At 42.8% G+C, this 24,461-nt stretch overlaps 1 protein-coding gene across 1 annotated transcript in view; it reads left to right on the top strand.

Annotated features, from left to right (window-relative positions):
- The window catches only part of Zgrf1 (zinc finger GRF-type containing 1), a 62,025-nt gene extending 52,652 nt beyond the window's left edge, over positions 1-9,373 (top strand). The window contains exons 21-26 of the mRNA XM_032897356.1: positions 4,380-4,507; positions 6,381-6,504; positions 7,677-7,853; positions 7,989-8,123; positions 8,800-9,058; positions 9,237-9,373. Of these exons, the coding sequence (XP_032753247.1) occupies positions 4,380-4,507; positions 6,381-6,504; positions 7,677-7,853; positions 7,989-8,123; positions 8,800-9,058; positions 9,237-9,373 (960 nt within the window). The remainder of the gene's footprint in view (positions 1-4,379; positions 4,508-6,380; positions 6,505-7,676; positions 7,854-7,988; positions 8,124-8,799; positions 9,059-9,236) is intronic.
- Positions 9,374-24,461: the final 15,088 nt, after the last annotated feature.

Here is a 24,461-nt window from a genome sequence, read left to right as displayed (position 1 = left end):
CTGAGGTAAAAGACCCGCTCTTTTTTTCCTGGAACCTCTGTCACTGTTCCCCAAGGCATTGCTCACCACGGTCATTCTTTTGACTGTGTCCGGACAGTGATGGACACATTTTATTACCATGCCTGCAGCCTTCTTTCTTCTCCCTTTACATAGAGGCTCGAAGAAGAAAATGGAGAGCTTTGAATAGATTCTTGGTAAAACCCGTAAAATTAGTTGGATTCTAAGAGAAAGAAAGAGAAAAAGTTTTTATTCTGGGTGAAATATCAGAGTGAAAATTTGTCTGTGATGCTGCCGTGGAAAGCCAGGTGTCTCACGTCTGTCTGCGCCCAAGAATACAGGCAGCGCTCCACTCCCTCCTGGCGCTGGGTGCCAGGTGCCCAGATGGTAACAGGAAGTACTGTCCCTTGGTGAAGGGGACAGTTCAGAAGCTTTGTCTTATGCAAAGGACAGTAGTGAAGGAAGAAGAGTCACGGCTCCCTTGCACTGCACGGACACTGGTCAGTTTCTGCAGGTATTTGGGAAGCCGGCTTGCGTGAGACCCTGTCCTGGTCGCTGTTGCTGAAATGAGGCTACTGAGTACAGACGCTCAGGGCAGCCTCTGAGTGTCAGCAGCCGTTGCTCGGCGTAGACTGTGAGCCAGTCTGGTCTCAGGGCACCCACCCACCGCATACTCAGGATACCTGAACACAGGAGGGCAGGCTAGACCTTCAAAGTTCATGCTCTGCCCCCTAAGATTCCCTTCGCTCTGCTGGTAAGCACTGTAAAGTCACGTTGCAAGTCGGGTGGATCGTCAGACAAACTTTACAGGGAAAGGAAACCCAATGACGAGTGTGTGATGGTTTACATTCTAGAAGACCTCGAGATACTGTTTCTGTTTTGTTATGGAGTCTTACTTTGTCGCCCTGGCTGACCTGGAACTCACAGAAATCACTTGTCTCTCTGCTTCCATAGTGCTGGGTTGAATGACATTGGTTAAAAATGCTCAGCTAGAAGTCCTCAGAGCCCTTGAGACTAACTTTCTAGGATCAGAGTTGTAAAGCTTGCTCTGGGCTGCCCCTCCTCAACTAAGGGCCGAATTTGGTTGTTTTCAACAAATACCAATGCCATTTATGTAAACTACTCAACCTGCTATAATAATATATAAGAATAGCTGCTAATATTTTTGACTATTTTTAATCAGAACCCAGTTCCAATAAACATTACCTATCAACAAATAAACATATATTAACAGGAAAAAAATACTTTAAAAAATTTTTAAATTTACTTTTAATAATACTTTTTAAATTTTCCTCAGTGTCCAGACTACAATAAACTTTTAAAAATGGTTTATAGTTACTGCTTCCTAGTCAATAAATAATAAAATATCTTCTATTATTTGACTCTCAGCAGTATAATAATGAATTAAAAGGTAAAAATAGTTGGTCATGTTAGCAATGCCTTACATGGGAGGCCGAGTCTGGTGAATCTCTGTAATTTCAAGCCCAGCCTGGTCACAGACTGAGACTAGTACAGTCAGAGCTACATAGAGAGTCTCCTGAGAGGCTCTGCCAAAGCCTTACAAATACAGATGTGGATGCTCACAGCCAACCATCGGACTAAGAACGGGGTCCCCAATGGAGGAGTTAGAGAAAGGACTAAAGGAACTGAAGGGTTTGCAACCCCATAGGAAGAACAGTAATATCAATCAAGCAGAGCTCCCAGAGACTAAACCACCAACCAAAGAGTACACATGGACAGACCCATGGCTCCATCTGCATATGTAGCAGAGGATGGCCTTGTCAGGCGTCAATGAGAGGAGAGGCCCTTGGCCCTGTGAATGCTGGATGCCCCAGTGTAGGGGAAGCCAGGGTAGGAAGATGGGAGTGAGTCGGTGGGAACACTCTCATAGAGGCCGGGGGAGGGGGAAAGGGATGGGAAACTCCAGAGGGGAGATCAGGAAATGTAAGCAAAGAAAATATCCAATTCAGACAGACAGACAGACAGACAGACAGACAGACAGACTGTGTCCCAAACAACAACAAAAAGCTAAAACTAATATAATTCTTTAATGGAAAAACTTCATCCTTTAATTTTTAAAAAATGCTTATTGATTTATAAATTTAAGATTTTCCTTCTAAAATTGCTTTTATCAGATATAGTTTCCAGAAATAAAAGAATAAATGCTATTTAAGAGTTGTACTAAGAGATATGTACTAAGAGATAAGTTATAAGGATTAGGATCTACTTTTAAATAACTAAATGCCTCAAGTTCAACCCCCAAAAGTTCAACCCTTTTGGGATTTTCAAGACAAAGTAAGTGGCTTTCAGCTAAAACAATTTTCTTTTTCAGTTTCTGTGTGTGGGTGGTGACTGTGGATATGTGGGTGCCTGCAGAGGACAGAGGAGAGTTGACCCTCGGAGCTGGAGGCACAGGAGTTTGTTAGCCCCCAGTGTGGGTCAGGGAACTGAGCTCAGGTCCTCAGGAGAAGCTGCAGGTGCCTAGAGCCATCTCCAGCTCCCGGATCTCTCTTTTAAAGTCACATTTTTTCCTTTTTTTTTTTCATTTTATAGACAGGCTTTCTCTATGTAACCCTGGAACTTGCTGTGTAGACCAGGTTGGCCTCAAATTCACAGAGATTCACCCGCTTTTGCCTAAGTGAAGGGATTAAAAGCGTGCTAACACATCTGGTCTTTTTTAAATTGTGTGCGTGTGCGCGTGTGTGTGTGTGTGTGTGTGCGTGTGTGCATGTGTGTGTGTGTGTGTGTGTGTGTGTGTGTGTGTGTGTGTGTGTGTGTGTGTGTGTGTGTGTAGAGGTCAGAAGACACCTGGCAGTGGCTCTCTCCTTCCTCCATGTTGATCCTGAGTACACTCAGGTGATAGTTTAATAGAAGAATGGAAGCCTGACTGACACAGAGCCACTGTACATGACGAATGTTAAGAAAATAATGCTTATAATGTCCTTGGGCTCTGTGGGGAAAGAGACAGTCGAGAGTCCTGGTTTTGTCATTTGGGATTGTTGAAAAAATCATTTGGTGTTTAATATTCTGAAACCATGCATACAGTAATATACATACTGAGCAGATTGTGTTTGTGTATTTAAGAATACACACACACATGCACACACACACACCCCACCACTACCAGCAACAACAAAGCAATAACAGTGAATGGAAAAGAAGGCTGTGAAGTTGAAAGAGAGCAAGGACAGGTACATGACAGGCTTGGAGGGAGGAACAGGAGGGGTAATGATGTAATTATATAAAAAAATTCTTTTAAAGATTTATTTATATATTTCATATATATGGGTGTTTTGTCTGCATGTATGTCTGGACACCAGAAGAGGACATAGGATCCCATGGGACTATAGTTATAGATGGTTGTGAATTACCATGTATGTGTTGGGAATTGAATCTCCAGAAGAACAAACAGCCAGTGCTCCTGACTGCTGAGCCACCTCTCTAGCCTTAATAGAAATAATCTTTAAAAAAAGAGAGACCATCTGTTCATATGGTCTTACTGTCAGGTGTCATTATGCTGCAGGTTAGGAAGGGACATGACTATATATAAACATATTGATATGGTATACGTGTGTGTAGCTCAAGATACTAGACCAGTCACCATACCTAAGCCTTAAAATTCATAGATTTTTCTATTATGTATATTTATATAATTGGTCTTTCAAGCTTTATGCCTTGAACACAATGATATTTTAATATATTACTTAAGGTTTGTACAATTCAAATACACTAAAGCATAAAAGTACATTTGAAATTCTATTTTATTGGCATTAGGGACTCACTGTGTAGCTCACATTGCCCTGGAATTCCTGATCCTCTTGCCTCAAGCTCCCAAGTCCTGGAGTTACAGACATGCCCTACTTTGGACAGGTTCTTAAGCAATCACAGAGCCACAGTGTTCAGGGGTTAAGCAAAAGATGGCTTCTTAGCATGTTCTTCCTGGGAAACTTAGGTCAGTGTTGATAAAACGGCTTCCGTTCATTCAGGCTCACCTGTAGAGGAGAAAGGAAGACACGTCACCCTTGACGCTTTCTGACCCACTAGTGCACTAGTACGTCCCTTCTGCTGTAATGCCGCAGTGACAGGCTCTTGCTAGTGACCCCAGAGCAGCTTGTGTTCTACAGTATCCGCTGTACGTGTGGGAGTGAGGAAAAGGTAGCCATAAGCCGACAGTCGACTTATGAGTAGCAGGAGCCAAGATACATTCCGTTTAGCCTTTACGTTCTCTGTTAAATTCTTGACTTTCTTTTAATAGCCGTTGGTTAGTGATATTTTTGCTTGGCCGGGCAAGGTGACTCACCCACGCTCAGCGGGGAGAGTGAGGCTAGGCACGGGTACAGAGTGGGATATTGTCTCAGAACCCTTTCTTCTTTCTAATGAAGGCTCGAGTTGTTGGCATCACCTGTGCGGCCTGCCCATTCCCGTGTATGAATGACCTTAAGTTCCCTGTGGTTGTGCTGGATGAGTGCAGTCAAATGACAGAGCCAGCCTCACTCCTTCCTATCGCAAGGTAACCTGAACGACTCCCTTCCCAAGAGTACGCATGAGTCAATTATTTCAAACATTTCCTGAGGTCAGACTCCACAAACACTTGTCGGAATTTTTAGCAATTCAGTTACTAACATTAATTTTATAAATAATAGAGAGAAGCTTTTTGAAGTGAATATATCAAAGTTTTGTATAGTTTAGCCATTGGACTTAACCTCACAGTCTTTACGACATAATCCTAAGAGCACTACTGCTGGGATTATAGGACTTCCCTTATTTGTCAGCTGCATTAATGGTTCCGAACTCCACTGGGTAATGTCATTCAGTGTCCTTTCTTTTGTATGATTTGAATGGTTTAGCTTCTGAAAAAAAATTTTTTTTTAGTTTATGAGGTAATATATTAAAAACCAAGTTGAAAATGAAAATTTGTCCCCAGAAACTGAAGAGGGAAACCTAAGCTGATAACAGCCATTAGAGAAATGTGCTTTCAAAGCATCTGTGAGGGCTGAGATGTAGTTCAGTGGATAATGTTTAATGTGTGTTATCTGAGTTTAATCCCCAGTACCATGGAAAATAAAATAAAGCATGTGTTAAGGAAGAGTCCGTCCACCACAGTGAGATTCAGCAGGCCTTGCTCATCCGCCGCCCATGTGTCCATAGGGCGCCAATTGTCAGGGTTTGCCTGGGACCCTGGTCAGCTTTTACTGAAACGATGCTGGGCAGTCAGGGCGACCTGGTAACTTCCCAGCAGCCAGGTTTGCAGGAGCACTGAGGTCCTGGGTGCAGTACAGCGGTAATGCAGTTCTGCTGTATTCTGAGCACACTGTGGCCTTCATTTGATCCTCATAACAGCCATGCCCAGAGTCACTGCCTCTAGGTTACTGAAAGAGTGAGGAGCAGGAGAGCCACAGACAGGGTAGATTTTGAGATCTGGGCATAGGTTTGTCTGTGAAACTAAGACTTCCCCACACTGTTTTACTGCTATTTAGAAAGACAGCTCATCCCGAAGGCCTTTCTTATCTCAATCCCTAAAACAGACTTTAAGCCAAGGAATTCCAAGACAGCTTCAGAGTTTCTGAGGTCTTAAGATCACTGTTTCTCAAATGTGTTCTGGGAAGCACTGACTCTACACAGAGGCAAGGGATGCCTAATATATTTTACGTGGAAAACTGTTAAGTGAAAGCATGTGCGACCACATGGGCATGTATGTGCCAGTGCTCACCCACGTGTGCTCATAGCTGGGTGTGCATGTGCAGGACAGAGGGAAACATCCAGTGCATTCCTTCTGGCCTCTTCACGTTCTTTTCTTTCTTATTTTTTATTTTTAAAATGTGTTGATTTTCTTTTCTGTGTTTGAATATTTTGCTCGTGTCTGTGTCATGTGCACCCTAGAGTTGGAGTGGAGTTATGGACTACTGTGAGTTGCCCTCCTGGCATTGAACCTGGGTCCTTTGCAAGAACAAGTGCTTTAACCACGGAGCCCTCTCTCCAGCTGTCTTCACCTTATGTATGGAGATGGGTCTCACTGAGTCAGTCCAGAGCTCACTGTCTCTGCCAGACTGGCCAGCGAGCCTCTGTAATCCTCCTGTCTCTAAGCTCCTAGCACTGGAATTAGGGATTTGTGCTGCCGCCACTGTGCCTGGCTTCTATGTGAGTGTGAGGGATTTGAGCTCAGCTCTTCAAGGTACTTTAATCACTGAGCCATCTTCCTAACCCAAAGACTCTTGGAGGTAACATTTCAAAGCCTTCAACATGCTACTGAGCCCCACTGAGACTGCTAGGTCTTACGTTTCCTGTCTTGGAATTCTAAGAATACATTTTGGAAAGTACAATGAGTGGTATCTGTATATCTTTTCTCTTCGCTTAGATTAATTTTCTGAATTGTTTCTTTGTAGGTTTGAGTGTGAAAAGCTAATTCTTGTTGGAGACCCCAAACAGCTGCCCCCTACAATTCAGGGTTCTGATGCAGCTCATGGAAATGGACTGGAACAAACTCTTTTTGACCGACTTTGCTTAATGGCACGTGCTTCTAAATACTTCGAGTTACCACTAAGTGTATACTGTGTGGGTGCATAAAGGATAAAGATATGGTACCTTATCCTTGTTCTTAAGTAGTTTATAATGGGAGTTCTTTAGAAAGTACTCTTCTTAAAGACGAGTGGAATCTCTCTGTTCTAATACGCCTTAAAACTGTTTCTCATCGTGTCTCTGTGTACGTCACCCTCTGTTATCCAGGAGTGTCCAAGGTGGACAGTGATGTGGCATTTTATACAGTCAGGTACCTAGCAACCACTACATAGTTCTAGGGGTTTTCCCCTCCCCACCCCCAAATTTAAAAAAAAAAAAGATTTTTCTATAATTTTTATTTATTTCTTGTTAATATGAAAAAAAAGTAGTTTGAGTGTGACTTTTCTATCCACTGGAATGGTGAGACCTGGATGCTAGAGTGCAGTTGTGAGAGCTGGGGCTACTTTGAAGGTTCTGAAAGAAATGGTGACTTTTTCTGAGAAAGAAGCTAAATAAACTATAGTGGCAGGCATTGGACTAGGGCCTGGTGTGCTACACAGCAAGCGTGGCTTTCTTGTCACTTGGAACCTTGAGACAGTGTCTCACTAAGTTGACCTTGAGCTTCTTGACTAGTCCAGAACAAGCTTCCCTTGGGATCTGCCTGCCTGAGCCTCACCAGAGCTGGACTCACGGGCAGGTACACCCAGCCGGCCTAATGTCCAGAGACCTTAATTCTTAGGCCTAACTCCACATAGATTATAAAAGCATAATGTTGGGGGGCAGTGAACATTAAGATTTGGCTTACTCTCTATTTTGTGGTTTTATAGTTTATGAACACATATTTAGGGTTTTTTTCCCTGCTGTTTTGTTTTGTTCTGTTTGGTTTGAGACAGGGTTTCTCTGTATAGCTCTGGCTGTCCTGGAACTTTCTCTGTAGACCAGACTGGCCTCAAGCTCAGAGATCCCCTTGCCTCTGTCTCCAGAGTTCTGGGATTAAAGGTGTGTGTGCACTGCCACCCAGCTTTATAATTTCTTTTAAAATATTTATCTGCAGTTTTTTTCTCTTGTAATTTATCTAAGAGCATAATGTAACACTGAAACATTTTAAATAGATTTTCTCTTTCTCTAGGAATAAAAGAGAAAGCTGTTTTAATTTTTTGTTTTTCTCCATTTAAATCTCTTAGGGTCACAAACCCATTCAGTTGAGAACCCAATACCGTTGTCACCCTGTGATCAGTGCCATAGCTAACGATCTGTTTTATAAAGGAAACCTGGTGAACGGCATTTCAGAGAGAGAGAGAAGTCCTGTACTGGAGTGGCTGCCCACGCTGTGTTTCTATAACGTCACAGGAACAGAGCAGGTGAGTGACATCAGTGTTGATGGGAATCACTACTTAATTTCTTGGTTTAACTTTATTGCTGTTGTTTGTATGGTTTCATTCAGTCTTCCCATGGCCTTTCTGGGAAGAGAATTTCGGATCTGTTTCTTACTCCAGGTTGAAAGAGAGAACAGCTTTGTGAATGTGGCAGAAGCTGCTTTTACCCTCAAGCTAATCCGATCACTGATTGCAAGTGGAATAGAGGGCTCCATGATTGGGGTGATAACATTATACAAGTCGCAGATGTACAAGGTGTGTGCAGTGTATGATGATGTTAGCGCATATTAAACATCATGTTCTACGTTGAAATATCTGGTTTTACACTGGCAGTACTTCACTTGGTGCAGAAATCTTTGAGATTTCATCCCCGTACTTACAAAGGGACATTCTGATGTATTTTTCTGGCCTGGATTTTTTCTGCATAACTCAATGCAGACCTAACAAGGTTTAATTAAATTCAGTATACAGCTTTTGGGAAGAATGCAAATAAACAGATTAGAGGAGGAAATGTGGTGTATGCTTTGTGTCCGGGGACAGATGGGGTTGAGACCGTTTCTCAGAATGTTCTGTGTGATCACATCTCACCAGTGAGTGTGAAGGATGGACGACAGGGATCCATGTGCAGAAAAGCCAGCTGTGCTCAGTAGTCCTTACAGTCTTTCTTAGTAGTTTTTATTTTTCATTGTTAGATACTTATCTGCCCAAATTAGCATATATAATAAAATCCCTGCAATAGGTTAATCACTTTTAATTATTCACAAATAATATTGTCATTTTCAATTTTAGATACTTTCTACCTAAATTCATGTGAGTCATAAGGAAGAAAGAAAAAACTATTCCTGTATTTACTACCAAATGGTTGAACTGACCAGTTTAGAGAGCGAGTTCGTCTAGTTTCTGTGTTATGAGCCTATTTCTTTATCTACAGATTTGCAGTTTACTCAGTGTGGACGTTGACCATCCAGATGTTAAAGCTGTGGAGGTGTCCACAGTGGACGCCTTTCAGGGTGCAGAAAAGGAAATCATTATTCTGTCCTGCGTGAGGACAAGACAAGTAGGGTTCATTGATTCAGAAAAACGAATGAACGTTGCATTGACCAGAGGAAGGAGGCATTTGTTGATTATAGGAAGTTTGTCTTGTTTGAGGAAAAATCAACTATGGGGACGCGTGATCCAACACTGTAAAGGTAAAAGAAAAACAAACCTATTTCAAGCATTTTAAATTAAAACTGGTTCTGTGGGGCTAATCCTGGGTGGTTTGTGAGGAATAGCTGGGCCCATGGCCCCTTGGGAGACGCCAGAAGGGACAGTAATGTGGAAAGCCCCGAAAGGTAAAGAATGATTCCTATTTTCTGTCTCTCTCAGGAAGGGAAGACGGATTGCAGCATGCAAGCCAGTGTGAACCACAGCTGGACCGTCTTCTGAAAGAGTATTTAGAAAAACAAGCAGAAGAAAAACAGAAGAAAACAGAGAAAGAGAAATTGAGGGATAAATCTCATTAACAACAACAAAAAGGAACCTGGGCAAGGGTGTTTGTATTGTTGTAAATTCAGAATCTTTTTATACCTACATTTTTAATGTTTTTCTTTATTCTAAAACCCCTGATACAAACAAGTTCCATCACTTAAAATAATGTGCTGAAAATTTGCTTTTTAAGGTGCGTATATATTAGATAGGCAGATGTCTTGTTTGTGAAAGGAACAGTTTTTACATGAGGCAGGAAACCAGTGCCAGGCAGGCCCACGAGTGTAGTCTTCTGAGCTGGACATGGGTGGGACATGTGCATTCCCCATCAGTTTACATAAAACTATTCACAGTAAAAACTTAAATAAAAAAGTACAAAAGGAAAGGCAGAACACCGCAGTGTCCTTCACACTGGTGCTCCATAAGTCAGGTTTTCTTCACCTCTTTTCCCCGCACAGAACTTACCAGTACATATGTATAATAAGTGGGTAAAGCCTTTTTTATTTTAAAGTTAACATGTTCTTACAGAAAAATGTACAAAATACAGAAACTATATAAAAGAAACCAAAATTACTTAGAAATCCACTATTGAGATAATTATTAACATATTCACTCTTTTTTTGTATGTTCTCTCTGTAAATGTAAGTTTTGAACCACTCAAGTCTACATGATTCTTAGGTATTGTTAATAAAGGAATATATTTATATCCAGGTGGGAAAATGTCCGTCTTAATCATAATTTGGTATGATTTTTAGCAAGGAAAACATGTAGGGACAACCCAAGTCATTAAGTATTTATTCTGAGAATATTTTAGATTTATTTTAAGAGTATGGAAAATTGTTATTAAATTGTTATTAAATTAAATTTCCTTGTAATAAAAACTTCCCAGTCTCTGACTGTCAGGATGGTGAGGTAAACACAGTTACTTTGCTACCAAGCCTGACAGCCTGAGCTCAGTCCTGGATCCCCCACATGGTCCACAGCAGGGGGATTCTCGAAGGTTCTCCTCAGACCACGTCCATTCTATGACTCATGGGCCACCCCTCACACACGCTAAGTTAGTATCTAAATGATGATTTATTGATGTTACCTGTGGTTATAATGGTTATTTATTATATTAAAACATATGATAACTGTCCCTGTGGAATTCCTGTGTGAAAGAAAAGGTAAATCCAACCACACTTGTAGAGCAGTGGTTGTGTGTGTATGTGTGTGTGTGTGTGTGTGTGTGAGTGTGTACTTGTGTGAGTGGGGCAGGGGACAGCAAGTGCTGTAGAACTGTGCTTTGCCTGTGTGCAGTGTAATATAACAGCAACAAATATCTAAACTGGGCTCCGGGCCTCGCTGAACAAACCGTCCATGCGCTTTATTTCTTAATTTTGCATCTTTTCTTGCCTAGCTGGAGCAAATTTCAAGTGATTCTTCATTCATTTATTTATTCACTTTACATCCCAATCTCAGCGCCCTCCTCTCGATCCCCCCTTCACAACCCCTTCCCCTACCTCCTCTGAGAAGGGGAAGGAGCACCCTGGTGTCACCCAACTGTAGCACATCAAGTCACTGTAGGACTAACTGCATCCTCTCCTGCCAAGGCCAAACACGGTTGCTCGGTTAGGGGAATGGGACCCACGGGCAGGCAACAGATTTAGTGAGAGTCCTGCTCAGGTGTTGGGGGATCTGTGTGAAGACCAAGCTGCACATCTGCTGTATGCCTGGAGGGAGTAAAGACCATGTATGCTCTTTGGTTGGTGGTCAGTCTCTGGGAGTCCCCAGGATTTAGGTTGGATGACTATTGGTCTTTCTGTGGAGTTCCTACCCCCTCCAGGCCTCTCAATCCTTTCCCTAACTTTTCCATAAGACTCCATGAGCTCTGTCCAATGTTTGACTGTGGGTCTCCGCATCTGTTTCATTTAGATGCTAGGTGGAGCCTCTCAGAGGATCAGGTGTGGGGAGAGATGAGGAGAGAGGACCAGGAGAATAAATGGAAATTGACAGCCCAGGGCAGGGGTTGGGGGCATCTCTAGGACATACCAGAGACCTGAGATCCAGGAGTCTCCCAGGAATCTATGGGAGTGACTCTAACTGAGACTCCTGACGGTGGGTGGGTGGTATGGAACCTGTAGTCAGGCAGGACCCCCAGCGGAGGGACAAGGACACACACACACACACGCAATCTTCAACTCAAAATGTGTCCTGCCTACAAGAAGTAGAGGGACAAAGATGGAGCAGACTGAGGGAATGTCCAACCAGTGACCGGCCCAACTTGAAACCCATCCCATGGGCAAGCACCAATCCCTGACACTATTAGTAACACTCTGTTATGCTTGCAGACAGGAGCCTAGCATACCTCTTTTCTTCTTTTCTTTCTTTCTTTTTTTTTTTTTTTTTTTTTTTTTTTTTTTTGTTTTTTTTTTTTTTGTTTGTTTTCTTGTTTTTTGTTTTGTTTTTTTTGAGACAGGGTTTCTTTTGCAGCCTTGGCTGTCCTAGAACTCACTCTATAGACCAGGCTAGCCTCAAACTCAAGAGATCTACCTGTCTCTTAGTTTTCCAGAATTGTTTATTATGTACATGATTTTCTTGCTTTCATGTATGTCTGAACACCACTAAAATCAAGACTATAAGACAAACAATATTGAAAGCTGTAGGAAAAGCACTAACTCGCAGAGGGTAGCCCATCAATACAAGACATTTTGTAGAGACTGAAGAATGAGAAAGAATGGGATGAGCTCTGAATGGAAATAATTGCCAGCCAAGTAGCTAGCAAAATTTATCTCTAAAGGGGACATATTAGAAAGCATTTCAAGATAGACACAAACAAACATGCCCAGTTGGCATTGCAGAAGGTATTAAAGGGATCCTACACAGAGGAAGAAAGTCTTAGTCATGAGAGTGTAGACAGATGAACCAAAGAACTCAAGATGAATCAGCTGTGTTCAACTCAGAAAACTATGGCTCAAAACAGGAAGAGACAATAAAAGGACAACAATAATTGAACCAAACAGGAAAATAACCCACAAAATTATAAAAACAAGTAAATCTCGTAATAACTCAAATGGTAAACTATCATTAAGAAAACTATTGCTAAACAAAATATTTTGTTGTCTGTAAGAAAGACACCTCAAATGATAGGAGCTGCTCCATTGTTTTAGTTTGGGTTTTATAAAGCAAACGTTTAACTGGGACTGGCTTACAGTTTCAGAGGTTCAGTCCATTATGGTGAGAAGCAGGGCATCCTGCAAGTAGACGGTGCTTTTGGAGCCAAAGGTTTTATTTACATCTTGATCTACTGTCTTCTGCACTGGGCAGAACCTGAGCTTAGGACCTCAAAGCCCACCTACACAGTGACACACTTCCTCCAACAAAGCCATCCCTCATTCAATAAGGCCACATCTCCTAATAGTACCACTCCCTATGGCCAAGCATTCAAACACATGGTTCTATGGGGGTCAAACTTATTCAAACCACCACATACATCAAGTCTGTATGTAACTTTGGTAAGGTAGACCTCAACCAAAATTCATAATAAAAAACAATGCTACTACATTTTACTGACAGGAGCAATTCATTATGAAGATATAACAATCTTATGTGCAGCATGTTTTGGTGTACTCAATTTCACAAAATTTTAACAACTACTGGATCTAAAAAGGTGGATCTGTCCAGATGCAGTAAGAACAGGCAACTTTACTACCCCCATTATAGACATAACATGAAAACCAAAGAAATCCACATTTTTCCTAATAAGCATGGACACAAATTCCCAATAGAGTTTTTGTAAATTGTGCTTAAGAACATTATACAAGGGCTGGAGAGATGGCTCAGCGGTTAGGAGCACTGACTACTCTTCCAGAGGTCCTGAGTTCAATTCCCAGCAACCACATGGTGGCTCACAACCATCTGTAATGGGATGCCCTCTTCTGGTGTGCATGAAGACAGCTAAAGGGTACTCATAAAAAGAAAAAAGCATCATACATCAATTTGTTTCATCCTCGAAATGTAAGGATGATTCAACACAAATCAATACATAGAACTCACTCACTGACAGAAATCACATGATCATGTCAATAGAGACAGGGACTTTGAAAAAATTCAATATCCCTGTGTGATAAACATAGGTGAGAATAGGAGGGAGCTACTTCAATAAAAAGACTCGTAGGGAAGAGGCAGGTAGGAACTAGGGGTGGGGTGGAGATAAGGTGGTAACAGCAATCAGAAGGGGTGTGTGTGTGTGTGTGTGTGTGTGTGTGTGTGTGTGTGCGTGATTGTCAAATTTAATCTGATCTGCAAAAGCTTCTATCAGCCAGTTGTGGTGCCACATATGCCTTTAATTCTAGTTAAGACCCTGAAGACCAAGATGAGCAGATCTCTGTAAATTCAAACCCAGCCTAACCTACATACGGAGGAGTTCCAACATTATAGTAAATGGGAGAAAAAACTGAGAGCCTTTCCACTAAAACCAGGAGATAAAGATGTCTACCTTTTCCACTCTAATCCACTATACTGCTTGAAGTTTTAGTTAAACAGTAACCCAAGAAAAGGACATGAAAGATAAAAACCATAAAAGAAGACAAATTTTCCCTTTTTGCAGCCAATACAATACTAAACTTAAAACAACTAAAAACTCCACCAGAAAACACTTTGATCTGAACAATGCTTTCAGCAAAGTAGCAGAATACAAGTCAATGCTGAAAGCGTACTAACTTTTCTATATATCAACGATAAAACTTGATGAGAAAGAAGTCAGGGTTTTTTTTTTTTAATCACATTCACAATAGCTTCAAAAACATAAAATATCGGGCTAGAGCGTTGTTTCGGTTCTTAAGAGCACTTGTTCCTGCCAAGTCCCTAGGGTTCGAGTTCCTATCGCCCACGTGGAGGCTCATCACCACCTCGGGCATCAGGCATACCCGTGGTGCACAGACAAAGCAGTTGCACATAAATCTTTAAAAAAAGTTAAGTTTCTAGTAAAAAGTAAAAGTTTCTAGAAATAAACTTAAGGATATAACATTGCAATGAAAACTTTACAACACGGAGGAAAGAATGTGAAGACTCAAGAAGATGGGAGGATGACCCTACGCTGACGGGGTGGCACAGTCAATATTATGAAAAGGCCTGTCAATGCGATCCTCATAAAAATTCCAGTGACATTCCTCAGAGACCTGGAAAAGCAATCCTAGAATCAAAGTAAGACCACAAGAAAGACAACAACAACAGCAGTAACAGCGACAAAAAGCCAAAACCGTCTTTTGTACTGCAGTGTCTGATTTTAAAGTACCAAAGACCACAGTAACAGCAGTATAGAGCAAAAAGCCAGACATGGAAATCAGTGGATTCCTGTAGAGGACTCAGAAACAACAAAGGTGTCAAAAATATAATCAGCAGAAAGAGTTTGCTCATTAAATGCTCAGGGAAAAGTGGATATTGATCTGTAGAAGAATAAAACTAGATCCATATCTCTCACCCTATACTCCATAAAAAATGGATCTGGGCTGGAGAGATGGCTCAGCGGTTAAGATCTCTGACTGTTCTTTCAGACGTCTCGAGTTCAATTCCCGGCAACCACATGGTGGCTCTCAATCATCTATAATTTGATCAGATGCCCTTTTTCTGGTGTGTCTGAAGACAGCTACGGTGTACTTATATATAATAAACAAACAAACGAATCATTTTTAATGGATCAAATATGTATGTGTAAGACCTGAAACCACTTAAGGGAAATATCAGAAAGTCATAATATAGGAAGGACTCTCTGAAACTGACCCCAATTTATATAGAAATAATTGCAAGAACTGGCAATGTGAGTTCTGAAATTAAAATGCTTACTCATGGCAAAGAAAACAATTAACAGAGTGAAGAGACAGCCCACAGAGTAGGAGAAAACCCGCCAGCCTCTCCTCTGGTAGGAGGTTAATATGCAGAATCTATATATAAAAGACAAGCCAGCAGAGTGACTCAGTGGGTAAGGTGCCCACCGCCTAGCTTCAAACGTAAGTTCAGTCTCTGGGACCCGCAAGGAGAAGGGAGCAACCAACTCTCACAAACTGACCTCTGACCTCTACATGCACGCCAGGCACCCATTCCCCTCCCAAAACAAATGCAACCTAATAGCACTCACAAAATGTCCAGCTCACTAAATGAACAAATAAATTGGAAAATTATTTATTCTTCAAAGGAAGAATAATAAGTGACCAGTAAATAAATTTCAAAATGTTCAGAATCCTTAGACATGAGAAAAATGCAGAATAAAATAACATTTAGAGTTTAACTTCCTCCAGTTATTGTCTATCATCAAAAAGCAAAACCAAACCAAACCAAAAAAAAAAAAAAACCAAAAAAAAAAAAAAAACAAAAAAAAAACAAACAAAACCACATAACAAATGCTGAAGAGAAAGAGCCTGTGTAGTGTTCTTTGCTTTTTTTTCTTTTTTGGGGTGGGTTTCTTTATGTAGCACTGGCTGTCCTAGAACTTGTTCTCTGTAGACCAGGCTGGCCTTGAACTCACAAAGATCTGCTTGCCTCTGCCTCCCTTAATGCTGGGATTAAAGGAGTGTGCCACAACTCCCCAGTAGAGCCCCTGTACACTTCTGGTGAGACCATAAACAGATGCAGCCAGATTAGCTAATCTATGACAGGATCCAGCTGTAGCCATCCTGAGCAGTCAACACGGCAGGGATACTTGGGAACTTGTGTTTATTGCATCATAATTCACAGTGAACAAAATACGGAGTCAGCCTAGATGCCAATCAATGTGTCAATGGATACACACACACACACACACACACACACACACACACACACACACACACACTTTATTCAACAGTAAAAAAAAAAAAACAAAGTAAAATTATGACATTCCCAGAAAAATGAGAAGACTGGAGATCACCTTGTTAAACGAAATAAGCCAGACCCAGAAAGACAACCATTTTTCTACTATCTGCAGAATACAGATTTTAAAGTGTATTTCATGAGAATCGAAGGGGCCTGTATAGGTAGAAGGCATCTAAGGGGAGATGGGAGGGGGAACAATTAAGGGTAATGTGGAAGGAGAAATAATGCACATTTTATTTGAGGCAGAGCTCTGTCTGTCTGATAAGGAAGCAGAAGGGAGTTCATTTGGGGAGAAGGGACCACAGAAGCAAAGGGGTAATGGGCAAAGTGAACTGAGTACAGTGATAAGTATGTATGAGGACATCCTTAGAAAAGCCCTGTACTTTGTATACAAACAGAAAGTAATAGAGAAAACGTAATAGGATAAAAGGAAGTCTGTTTAAAAAAAGTCTGAAAAGAAAAAAGGCCTTCCGTACTACTTAAAGCAAGAAAGAATGACGCTTAACTGAGACGCATTGGTAGCCAAGCTGTCAATCCTTACAGTTCTCATGATTTGATAATCAAAAGTGTCTTAAGACAACATGTATGTTGTTTGATAATCTACTCCACAGCCAGTCCCGTCTTTGGAGGCATATACTGCAAGTTAACTTCTGAAGCCCGACTTTAAACTTCAAAACAAAACGTTACTTTCGGCATCTCACACTGAAGCAAACACGTTTGGTTTGAGGATGTCAGGGCAAGCCTCCGAGGCTGCGTGCTCTCCACTACGGTTTCATTTCAAGGCAGCTGTGAAGGAGCTTTACACTAATTAGATTTTTTTATATTAAATAAGAATGAACTGGAAATTGGTGATTTACTTGACAGATAATTGGGCTTTGAAAATTAAATAATTGCTCTAAAAACGTTAGCTCTGCACTGATTTGAAATGCCTGCTTTGTGATTGTTCATGAACAGAGAGTGAGTTTGGTCCAAGTTGCATTAACATGACTTGATTATACAGTCAAGGAAAACGACTGACCAGCTCTCCCTAACCCTAACCCTCCTTTCTACCCAGAGACAAAAGTTACTTTGATAAAATTAAAAACAAACAAACAAAAACCCCAAAAACTAAACCTTTCCTATTAGTTTGTAAGCTATTGGTTTTCCTTAATTTTCTACTCCTTAATTAGACAAATCTGAATGGGGATAAATGAGTGTGTGAGTTTGGCTGTGTGTGTTGCACATGTGTCAAAAAAATTAGGAAGTTGAGAAATAGAATAGTTTACTTCACGCCTCCATGACACATGTGTGCAGCTTGTTTTATGGGTCAGCCTAGGCAAGGAATGAAGGACTAGTGACATGCCACTCAAACCTCAGTTCCTCGGGGAAAGACAAGGCTCTCCCTTACAGAGAAATTTGTGAGCATTCTGGAGGCACAAACACTGGGCTCTGTCCACTCTCTTGCAATGTGCCCTTCTTTCCTCCTCCTCCTCCTCCTCTTCCTTCCTCCTCCTCCTCCTCCTCTTCTTCCTCCTCTTCCTCCCTCTTCCTCCTTCCTCCTCCTCCTCCTCCTCCTCCTCCTCCTCCTCCTCCTCCTCCTCCTCCTCCTCCTCCTCCTCCTCCTCCTCCTCCTCCTCCTCCCTGCTCCCTCCTGCTGCTGCTGCTGCTACTCCTCCTCTTCCTTTAATATATACCTCCTGGGTCAACATGTAGAAGAATGCAGATCGATCTATGCTTATCACCCTGTACAAAGCTTAAGTCAAAGTGGATCAAGGACCTCCACATCAAACCAGACACACTCAAACGAATAGAAGAAAAACTAGGGCAGCATCTCTAACACATGGGCACTGGAAAAAATTTCCTGAACAAAACACCAATGGCTTATGCTCTAAGATCAAGAATCGACAAATGGGATCTCATAAAACTGCAAAGCTTCTGTAAGGCAAAGGACACTGTGGTTAGGACAAAACGGCAACCAACAGATTGGGAAAAGATCTTTACCAATCCTACAACAGATAGAGGGCTTATATCCAAAATATACAAAGAACTCAAGAAGTTAGACAGAAGGGAGACAAATAACCCTATTAAAAATGGGGTTCAGAGCTAAACAAAGAATTCACAGCTGAGGAATACCGAATGGCCGAGAAACACCTAAAGAAATGTTCAACATCGTTAGTCATAAGGGAAATGCAAATCAAAACAACCCTGAGATTTCACCTCACACCAGTGAGAATGGCTAAGATCAAAAACTCAGGTGACAGCAAATGCTGGCGAGGATGTGGAGAAAGGGGAACACTCCTCCATTGTTGGTGGGGTTGCAGACTGCTACAACCATTCTGGAAATCAGTCTGGAGGTTCCTCAGAAAATTGGACATTAAACTGCCTGAGGATCCAGCCATACCTCTCCTGGGCATATACCCAAAAGATGCCCCAACATATAAAAAAGACACGTGCTCCACTATGTTCATCGCAGCCTTATTTATAATAGCCAGAAGCTGGAATGAACCCAGATGCCCTTCAATAGAGGAATGGATACAGAAAATGTGGTACATCTACACAATGGAATATTACTCAGCTATCAAAAACAATGACTTTATGAAATTCGTAGGCAAATAGTTGGAACTGGAAAATATCATCCTGAGTGAGCTAACCCAATCACAGAAAGACATACATGGTATGTACTCATTGATAAGTGGCTATTAGCCCAAATGCTTGAATTACCCTAGATGCCTAGAAGAAATGAAACTCAAGACGGATGATCAAAATGTGAATGCATATCGCTCCTGAGAGACACAGCCAGAATACAGCAAATACAGAGGCATAGGCCAGCAGGAAACCACTGAACTGAGAACAGGACCCCCGTTGAAGGAATCAGAGAAAGAACTGGAAGAGCTTGAAGGAGCTCGAGACCCCATATGTACAGCAATGCCAACCAAACAGAGCTTCCAGGGACTAAGCCACTACCCAAAGACTATACATGGACTGACCCTAGACTCTGACCTCATAGGTAGCAATGAATATCCTAGTAAGAGCACCAGTGGAAGGGGAAGCCCTGGGTCCCTAAGACTGAACCCCAGTGAACTAGACTGTTGGGGAGAGGGCAGCAATGGGGAGGGTTGGGAGGGGAACACCCATAAGGAAGGGGAGGGGGAGGGGATGTTTGCCCGAAACCGGGGGAAAGGAATAACTTTTTCTAAATGTATATAAGAAATACTCAAGTTAATAATAATAAAAAAAAATATATATAAAAAAAAAAAAGAAAAAAATATCAGTCTTCATTAAACACATAATAACAGTGTCATATTTCTAATGCAACTGTTCAAAGGAACAGGATAAAAATCATCAAAAAAAAATATATACCTCCTGGAGCCTAGAGAGATGACTCAGAAGTTAAGAGCACTGGCTGCTTTTCCAGAGGACCTGGGTTCAATTCCCAGCACTCATATGGCAGCTTGCAACCTTTTATAACCCCAGTTCTAAAGTTTCTGACACCCTCTTCTGGTCTTCGTGGTTAGCAGACATGTGCATGGGGCACAGACATACAGGCAGGCAAAACACCCACATATAATAAAATCATTGTCCTTTGAAAGTGTGTCTGTGTGTGAGAGTGGGATCGAACGGCCTCTCTCAGTATGTGCCTCCTTTTACGTATTACAGGACCCATCTGGTATTTTGAATGAGTGATAACAAATCTTTCTGAGCAGCGGCACGGCGGCATGGAATAGTTACAGAATCAGGGCATAAGCAAAACTGTAAGGTACAGCAAGCAGGCGAGGGAGCTGATCCCAGCAATTGTAGGAGATGGTACTTGCTCTTATGTGTGTGGAATAAGAAGCCAACTGAATTACGTACCAAGGATGAAACAGACTGAGTGGACAGGGAACTGATGCAAACAGCTTCAGTGCCAATGGCTTTCAGACTGTGCTTCACATTTGTAATTTAATGGGTGAGCAGTAAATCCTATCCTCCAAGTAGTGTTAAGAGCAGGGCCAGGGCTCTGTAGTAGAGCACTTACCCCACATGTCCAAGGCTTTGGGTTCAATTCTCATTGCTGAACAAACGGACAGTGACCGGACAGATTGTTTGCTTTTAAAAAAAAAACGCCACCCACTTTATTACATTTTCTTCTCTATATGTCGTTTGCTTGGTTTTGAGACAGGATCTCATTATATGGTCTCAGCTGCCCCTGAATTCTCAGAGATCCACCTGCCTTAGCCTGTCTCATGCTAGGACCAAAGGCGTGCTTTCAAAACCAGGAGGAAGATACTAAGAGTCGACTGGGAACAGCTGACTTGGGGGAGGACATGTGGTGGGGGAAATGAGGCTATCTGTGGGCCTCACTTTCAGTTCATGATTGTCTTTGCTTTGTCCTACAAGCTTGAATGAGAATCGGCCGTTTGTATTCGTTACACAGAGCACCCTTTGCTCACTGAGTGTGGATACTCTTAAGATCAAACGCCACAAAACGATTTACATCAGAACCAAGTAAAGCTGCCTAATTCAAACCAAATCCACCAGTTCTGATTAGGAATGTATAGCCCAAGCTAAGAAATCCAGTAAGAGAACTTTAAGAACTGATTATGTAGATAACATGAGAACCAAAACCTAACCAGAACAGTGAAGTGACACAGAAGTCGATATAGCCAAGGCAGGATGTCCCAGAGTCGTCAGGAGTGTTCCACATCGGTCCAGATGCCAAGGCCTCGAGTTTAACTGTGGGTGCGTTCTGTTGCAACTCACCCCAAGGACCTGAATGTTCCTTCTGTTGTTTTTGATAAGTATTCAAAGGAAACAAAACCCAAACAAGCCTTTCCCACACTTCCATAAGACCATCATTTCTGATTATAATGGTCCCAGTGTTGGCTTAGAAAATTGGAAAGTTAAATTCTAAGTCACTCAGTGGCAAAAGACACATGCAATGACTTTTCCTCTACTGTTTATGTGCTTATGGCCTGGGCCATTGTCCAAATAGAGATGCCATCTGCAGTCGTCGGAGACATTCTGAAATTTTTAAAAAATAAGTGTTTATCAAAATTTGATTTTAAACTCTGATATTTTGTTATTGTGTTAATTATGCTAAAGTAGATTTGCTAACAATTGCTCCTGTCTCTCTTCCTATTGGTCTGTCTCTACCGCCGATCACACTTCTTAAACTTTACCATTCCAATCCACAGGTGAGAGACGTAAAACAGGTTTTTACGTTGTCTTTGACCCCTGAGAAAACACAATAATTTGTAGTTTTTTGTAATAATGTCTGATAACATTAAGGACAGGTAATTTTAATTGGAAAAGAGCTGAAATGGGGAGCCGAAATAGGAATCTGAGTATCTGGACCCAAGGGATGACGCCTGAAGCACACGCCGGAAGCAGCAGGTGGAGACTGAAAGGACGTGAGAGGAGGGACCTGGGAGGAGGTCGCCGTGGATCCGGGTGGAGCTGCTGGACCTCAAGTTTCCCCGGAGGCCCTGGGCGCCGTCGTACTGCCAAGTCCCGCCAGGGGGAGCCGCGACCTCGCCTGCCTGCCGCGCGCTCCGGCTGCCGTCGCGAGCAGTCGAGGCTCAGGTGTGGCCCGAAGGCCGCGCCAGTGCCATCGCCCCGGGCTGCAGGAGCCCCTTCCCCACCGCTGGGCGCTGGAGGAAGGCCGGGTGTTGTGTTGTAAAAGCCTTCTCCGCCCCGCACTGCTCCTAGGCGTGAATGAGTGAGGGGTGGGAGGGGCGCGCGGGCGAGCTGGAGAAAAGAGGCGCTGGCGGACTGAATACCTCCTTTAAATTACTGCTGACACCTCGGTTCCAGGCCCCTAAAATCTCAATCAACAATCCATTAGAACTCAACAGGAGTAAAACTAAATCCTCGTTTAAGTGTATTTATCCGATCTCCTTTCTCTCTTTCAAATGCTAAATCCATTTCAGCATATGCCCCTTCTTTCTCTCGCCTTTTTCTCAAGACTGGCAGCCCATACCTCTCTTGTAAATATGAGAGATGCTAATCATATGACATATCACGTCTCCGTCGGAGCCGGAATAAAGCCTTCAGATTTGGGATCATTGCCTCCAGACAACAGCTTCATCAGCCGGAAAGTTGGTTTTTTTTCTCCTTTCCTTCAACTCTCAATCCCCTCTTTGTCTGGAGGAAAATGCAGCCGACTCGAGCCACCCAGGCCATATGGTTCACTCTGTATTTTCTTAGTTGAATTCTGAATTGTTTCTGTGACTTGCGAAGTTTTTTTGGAAGTGCATATAAAGAGGTAGGAGAGCTACTTGTGCGGGGAGCGCTGCCCGGCGCGCCGCGGCCGCCCCCTCCCGGCCGGGAGAGCCAGCTCCGCCCAGGCCTGCACCAACAGAAGCATTATCTCAATATTGTGACCAACTGCAGAGCGGGCGGCAGCGTGGTTCGCTGCAGGTGCAGACCTGGCGCCTCTCTATTGACTTGGCACACAGAACGTGCAGGAGTAACACTAAAGAGAATGAACGAATGAACAAGTCATATATATATATATATATATATATATATATATATATATATACTGAATTGATGGGGGTGTAAATATCTCTTTGGCTATCTGAAAATTAATTATCCCCCTTCCTCTTGACAAATGTATTCCATTATTCGTTTGCACTGTCTTCATAGTAGATACTAATTCCAGGCATCTACAGTTTAAACAAAATCGTTTGTTTGAAACTAAGTTCCATGCAGCTATGGAACAGTGCCCATGTTGTACACCCGGGCGGTTCCCTAGGCTGGCCTAGTCCTTGGCATGTCTCAGACGCTCTTTAGTGTATCCTTGAATGTAGGAAGTGGGGAGGAGGCAATGAATAAATTAAATGCGCATCTTATTTCCCCAGAGTGTAGTTTCAGAAACCTTGTCTGCTGAAACCCAAACTTATTTACCCCGCCTCACTGTAACAGATACGAGCAAGAAATAACACTATTTTTTACGAAAGGTTTTAGGTTTTTTGTTTTTCTTGGTGGGAAAATGATGGAGGAGAATCGGCTTTCAAGATCTTCATCCACATCTCTGAGTATGTTTTGTGTTTCCCAGGTTGGGGACAGTTCCTGAAGGCAGCAGGCTGCCAAATTTCCTTTCTCTCTATCTCCTAACACAAACCGAAAGGGCCCTTTCACCAAATCACTGCATTCTACAGAGGTGGTCAAGCTAGCTCTGCTTTTCATGAAACGGAGAAAGAAAAGGGTCCTTGAAGTTTAGAAGATGCCCAAGGAAAGTCCTTGAATGACATCAAAAGAATGAGTTTCCATAGCTGTTGAAGCGCGAGGGCAGTGTATCCGCACAAAGGGGGACGGGGCACCAGGACGGGCCCACTGCTCTGTCCCAGGACAATTGGGTCACTGAAATAGGGAATTAATTACCATTGGAGAGTGGGCAGCCCATTCAGCACTGGCTGAGTTTTATTAAACGCCAATATAAATAACAAAACAACTCTTGTGGCTGCACTATTCCTACACGCCAAAGGAAGGATTATGCCGGGGATTAACATCTTAAAGTCTATGAGACTTTCTGACTCAGGGCTCGGGGCTGGTAATCGCGTTTGTCTCCTGGTTCAGCGATTAGTGCTCTTTCTTGCACTTTCTCTGGATAGCCAATGTCCCTTTTTGCAGGCACACAGGCTTGAGGAGGCCTTCTCTCCCTGGAAGGTCCCCTAACTTCACATTCAGGCTGTTCTTTTCCCTTTACCTGAGTAAAACAATCATGGAGTTAGTCAGAACTGGCAGCATCTCCCTCAGGGAACAGAGCGCGGAGGGGGTTGGGGGAGGGCATAAGGGATGAGACTTCAGGCTCTGCTTTTCCCAGGGCCTACTGGGGGAAAGTGAGCGGAGGACCTAGACTGGGGCTTGCCCGCACTTACCAGCCTGGTAAGGCGAACCGGGTCACCCGTGTAAACGTGGGGGCACCCGGAGTACGCTGCGAGGCTTGGAGCAGTGGTCTCAGGCCTGGGAGAAAGTCTCCTCTGACCTCGGTTGTCTTACCTCCGACACAGAAAGAGGGGCTGGCACTGGGATGAGCTAGCGCAGCCATTCAGTGGGGGTCCCTCCAGGACTCGGTGGAAGCCGCACCCTCCCCTCACCGGAGCTTAAGTAGGAAGAGAATCCCAAGCAGGAGCGATGGTGGGGGACTAGGACACAGAGGGTTTGAATTTATGCTACTCTCGATCGGAACTCTCTCCTGCCTCCAACGGCCTAACTAACCTCAAGTCGCAGGATTATTTTACAGAAAAAACTAATTGTTCCCAGGCTAGTGTCTCCAGCTCTGGAAACTGTATCTCTAACCCGCAGGGAAGCCGAAGACGCCCTCCAGATAAAAGA

The sequence above is a fragment of the Rattus rattus genome, chromosome 3, assembly GCF_011064425.1.
Source record: "Rattus rattus isolate New Zealand chromosome 3, Rrattus_CSIRO_v1, whole genome shotgun sequence".
NCBI classification, from domain to species: Eukaryota; Metazoa; Chordata; class Mammalia; order Rodentia; family Muridae; genus Rattus; species Rattus rattus.
This window is presented reverse-complemented; position numbering and strand designations above follow the sequence as displayed.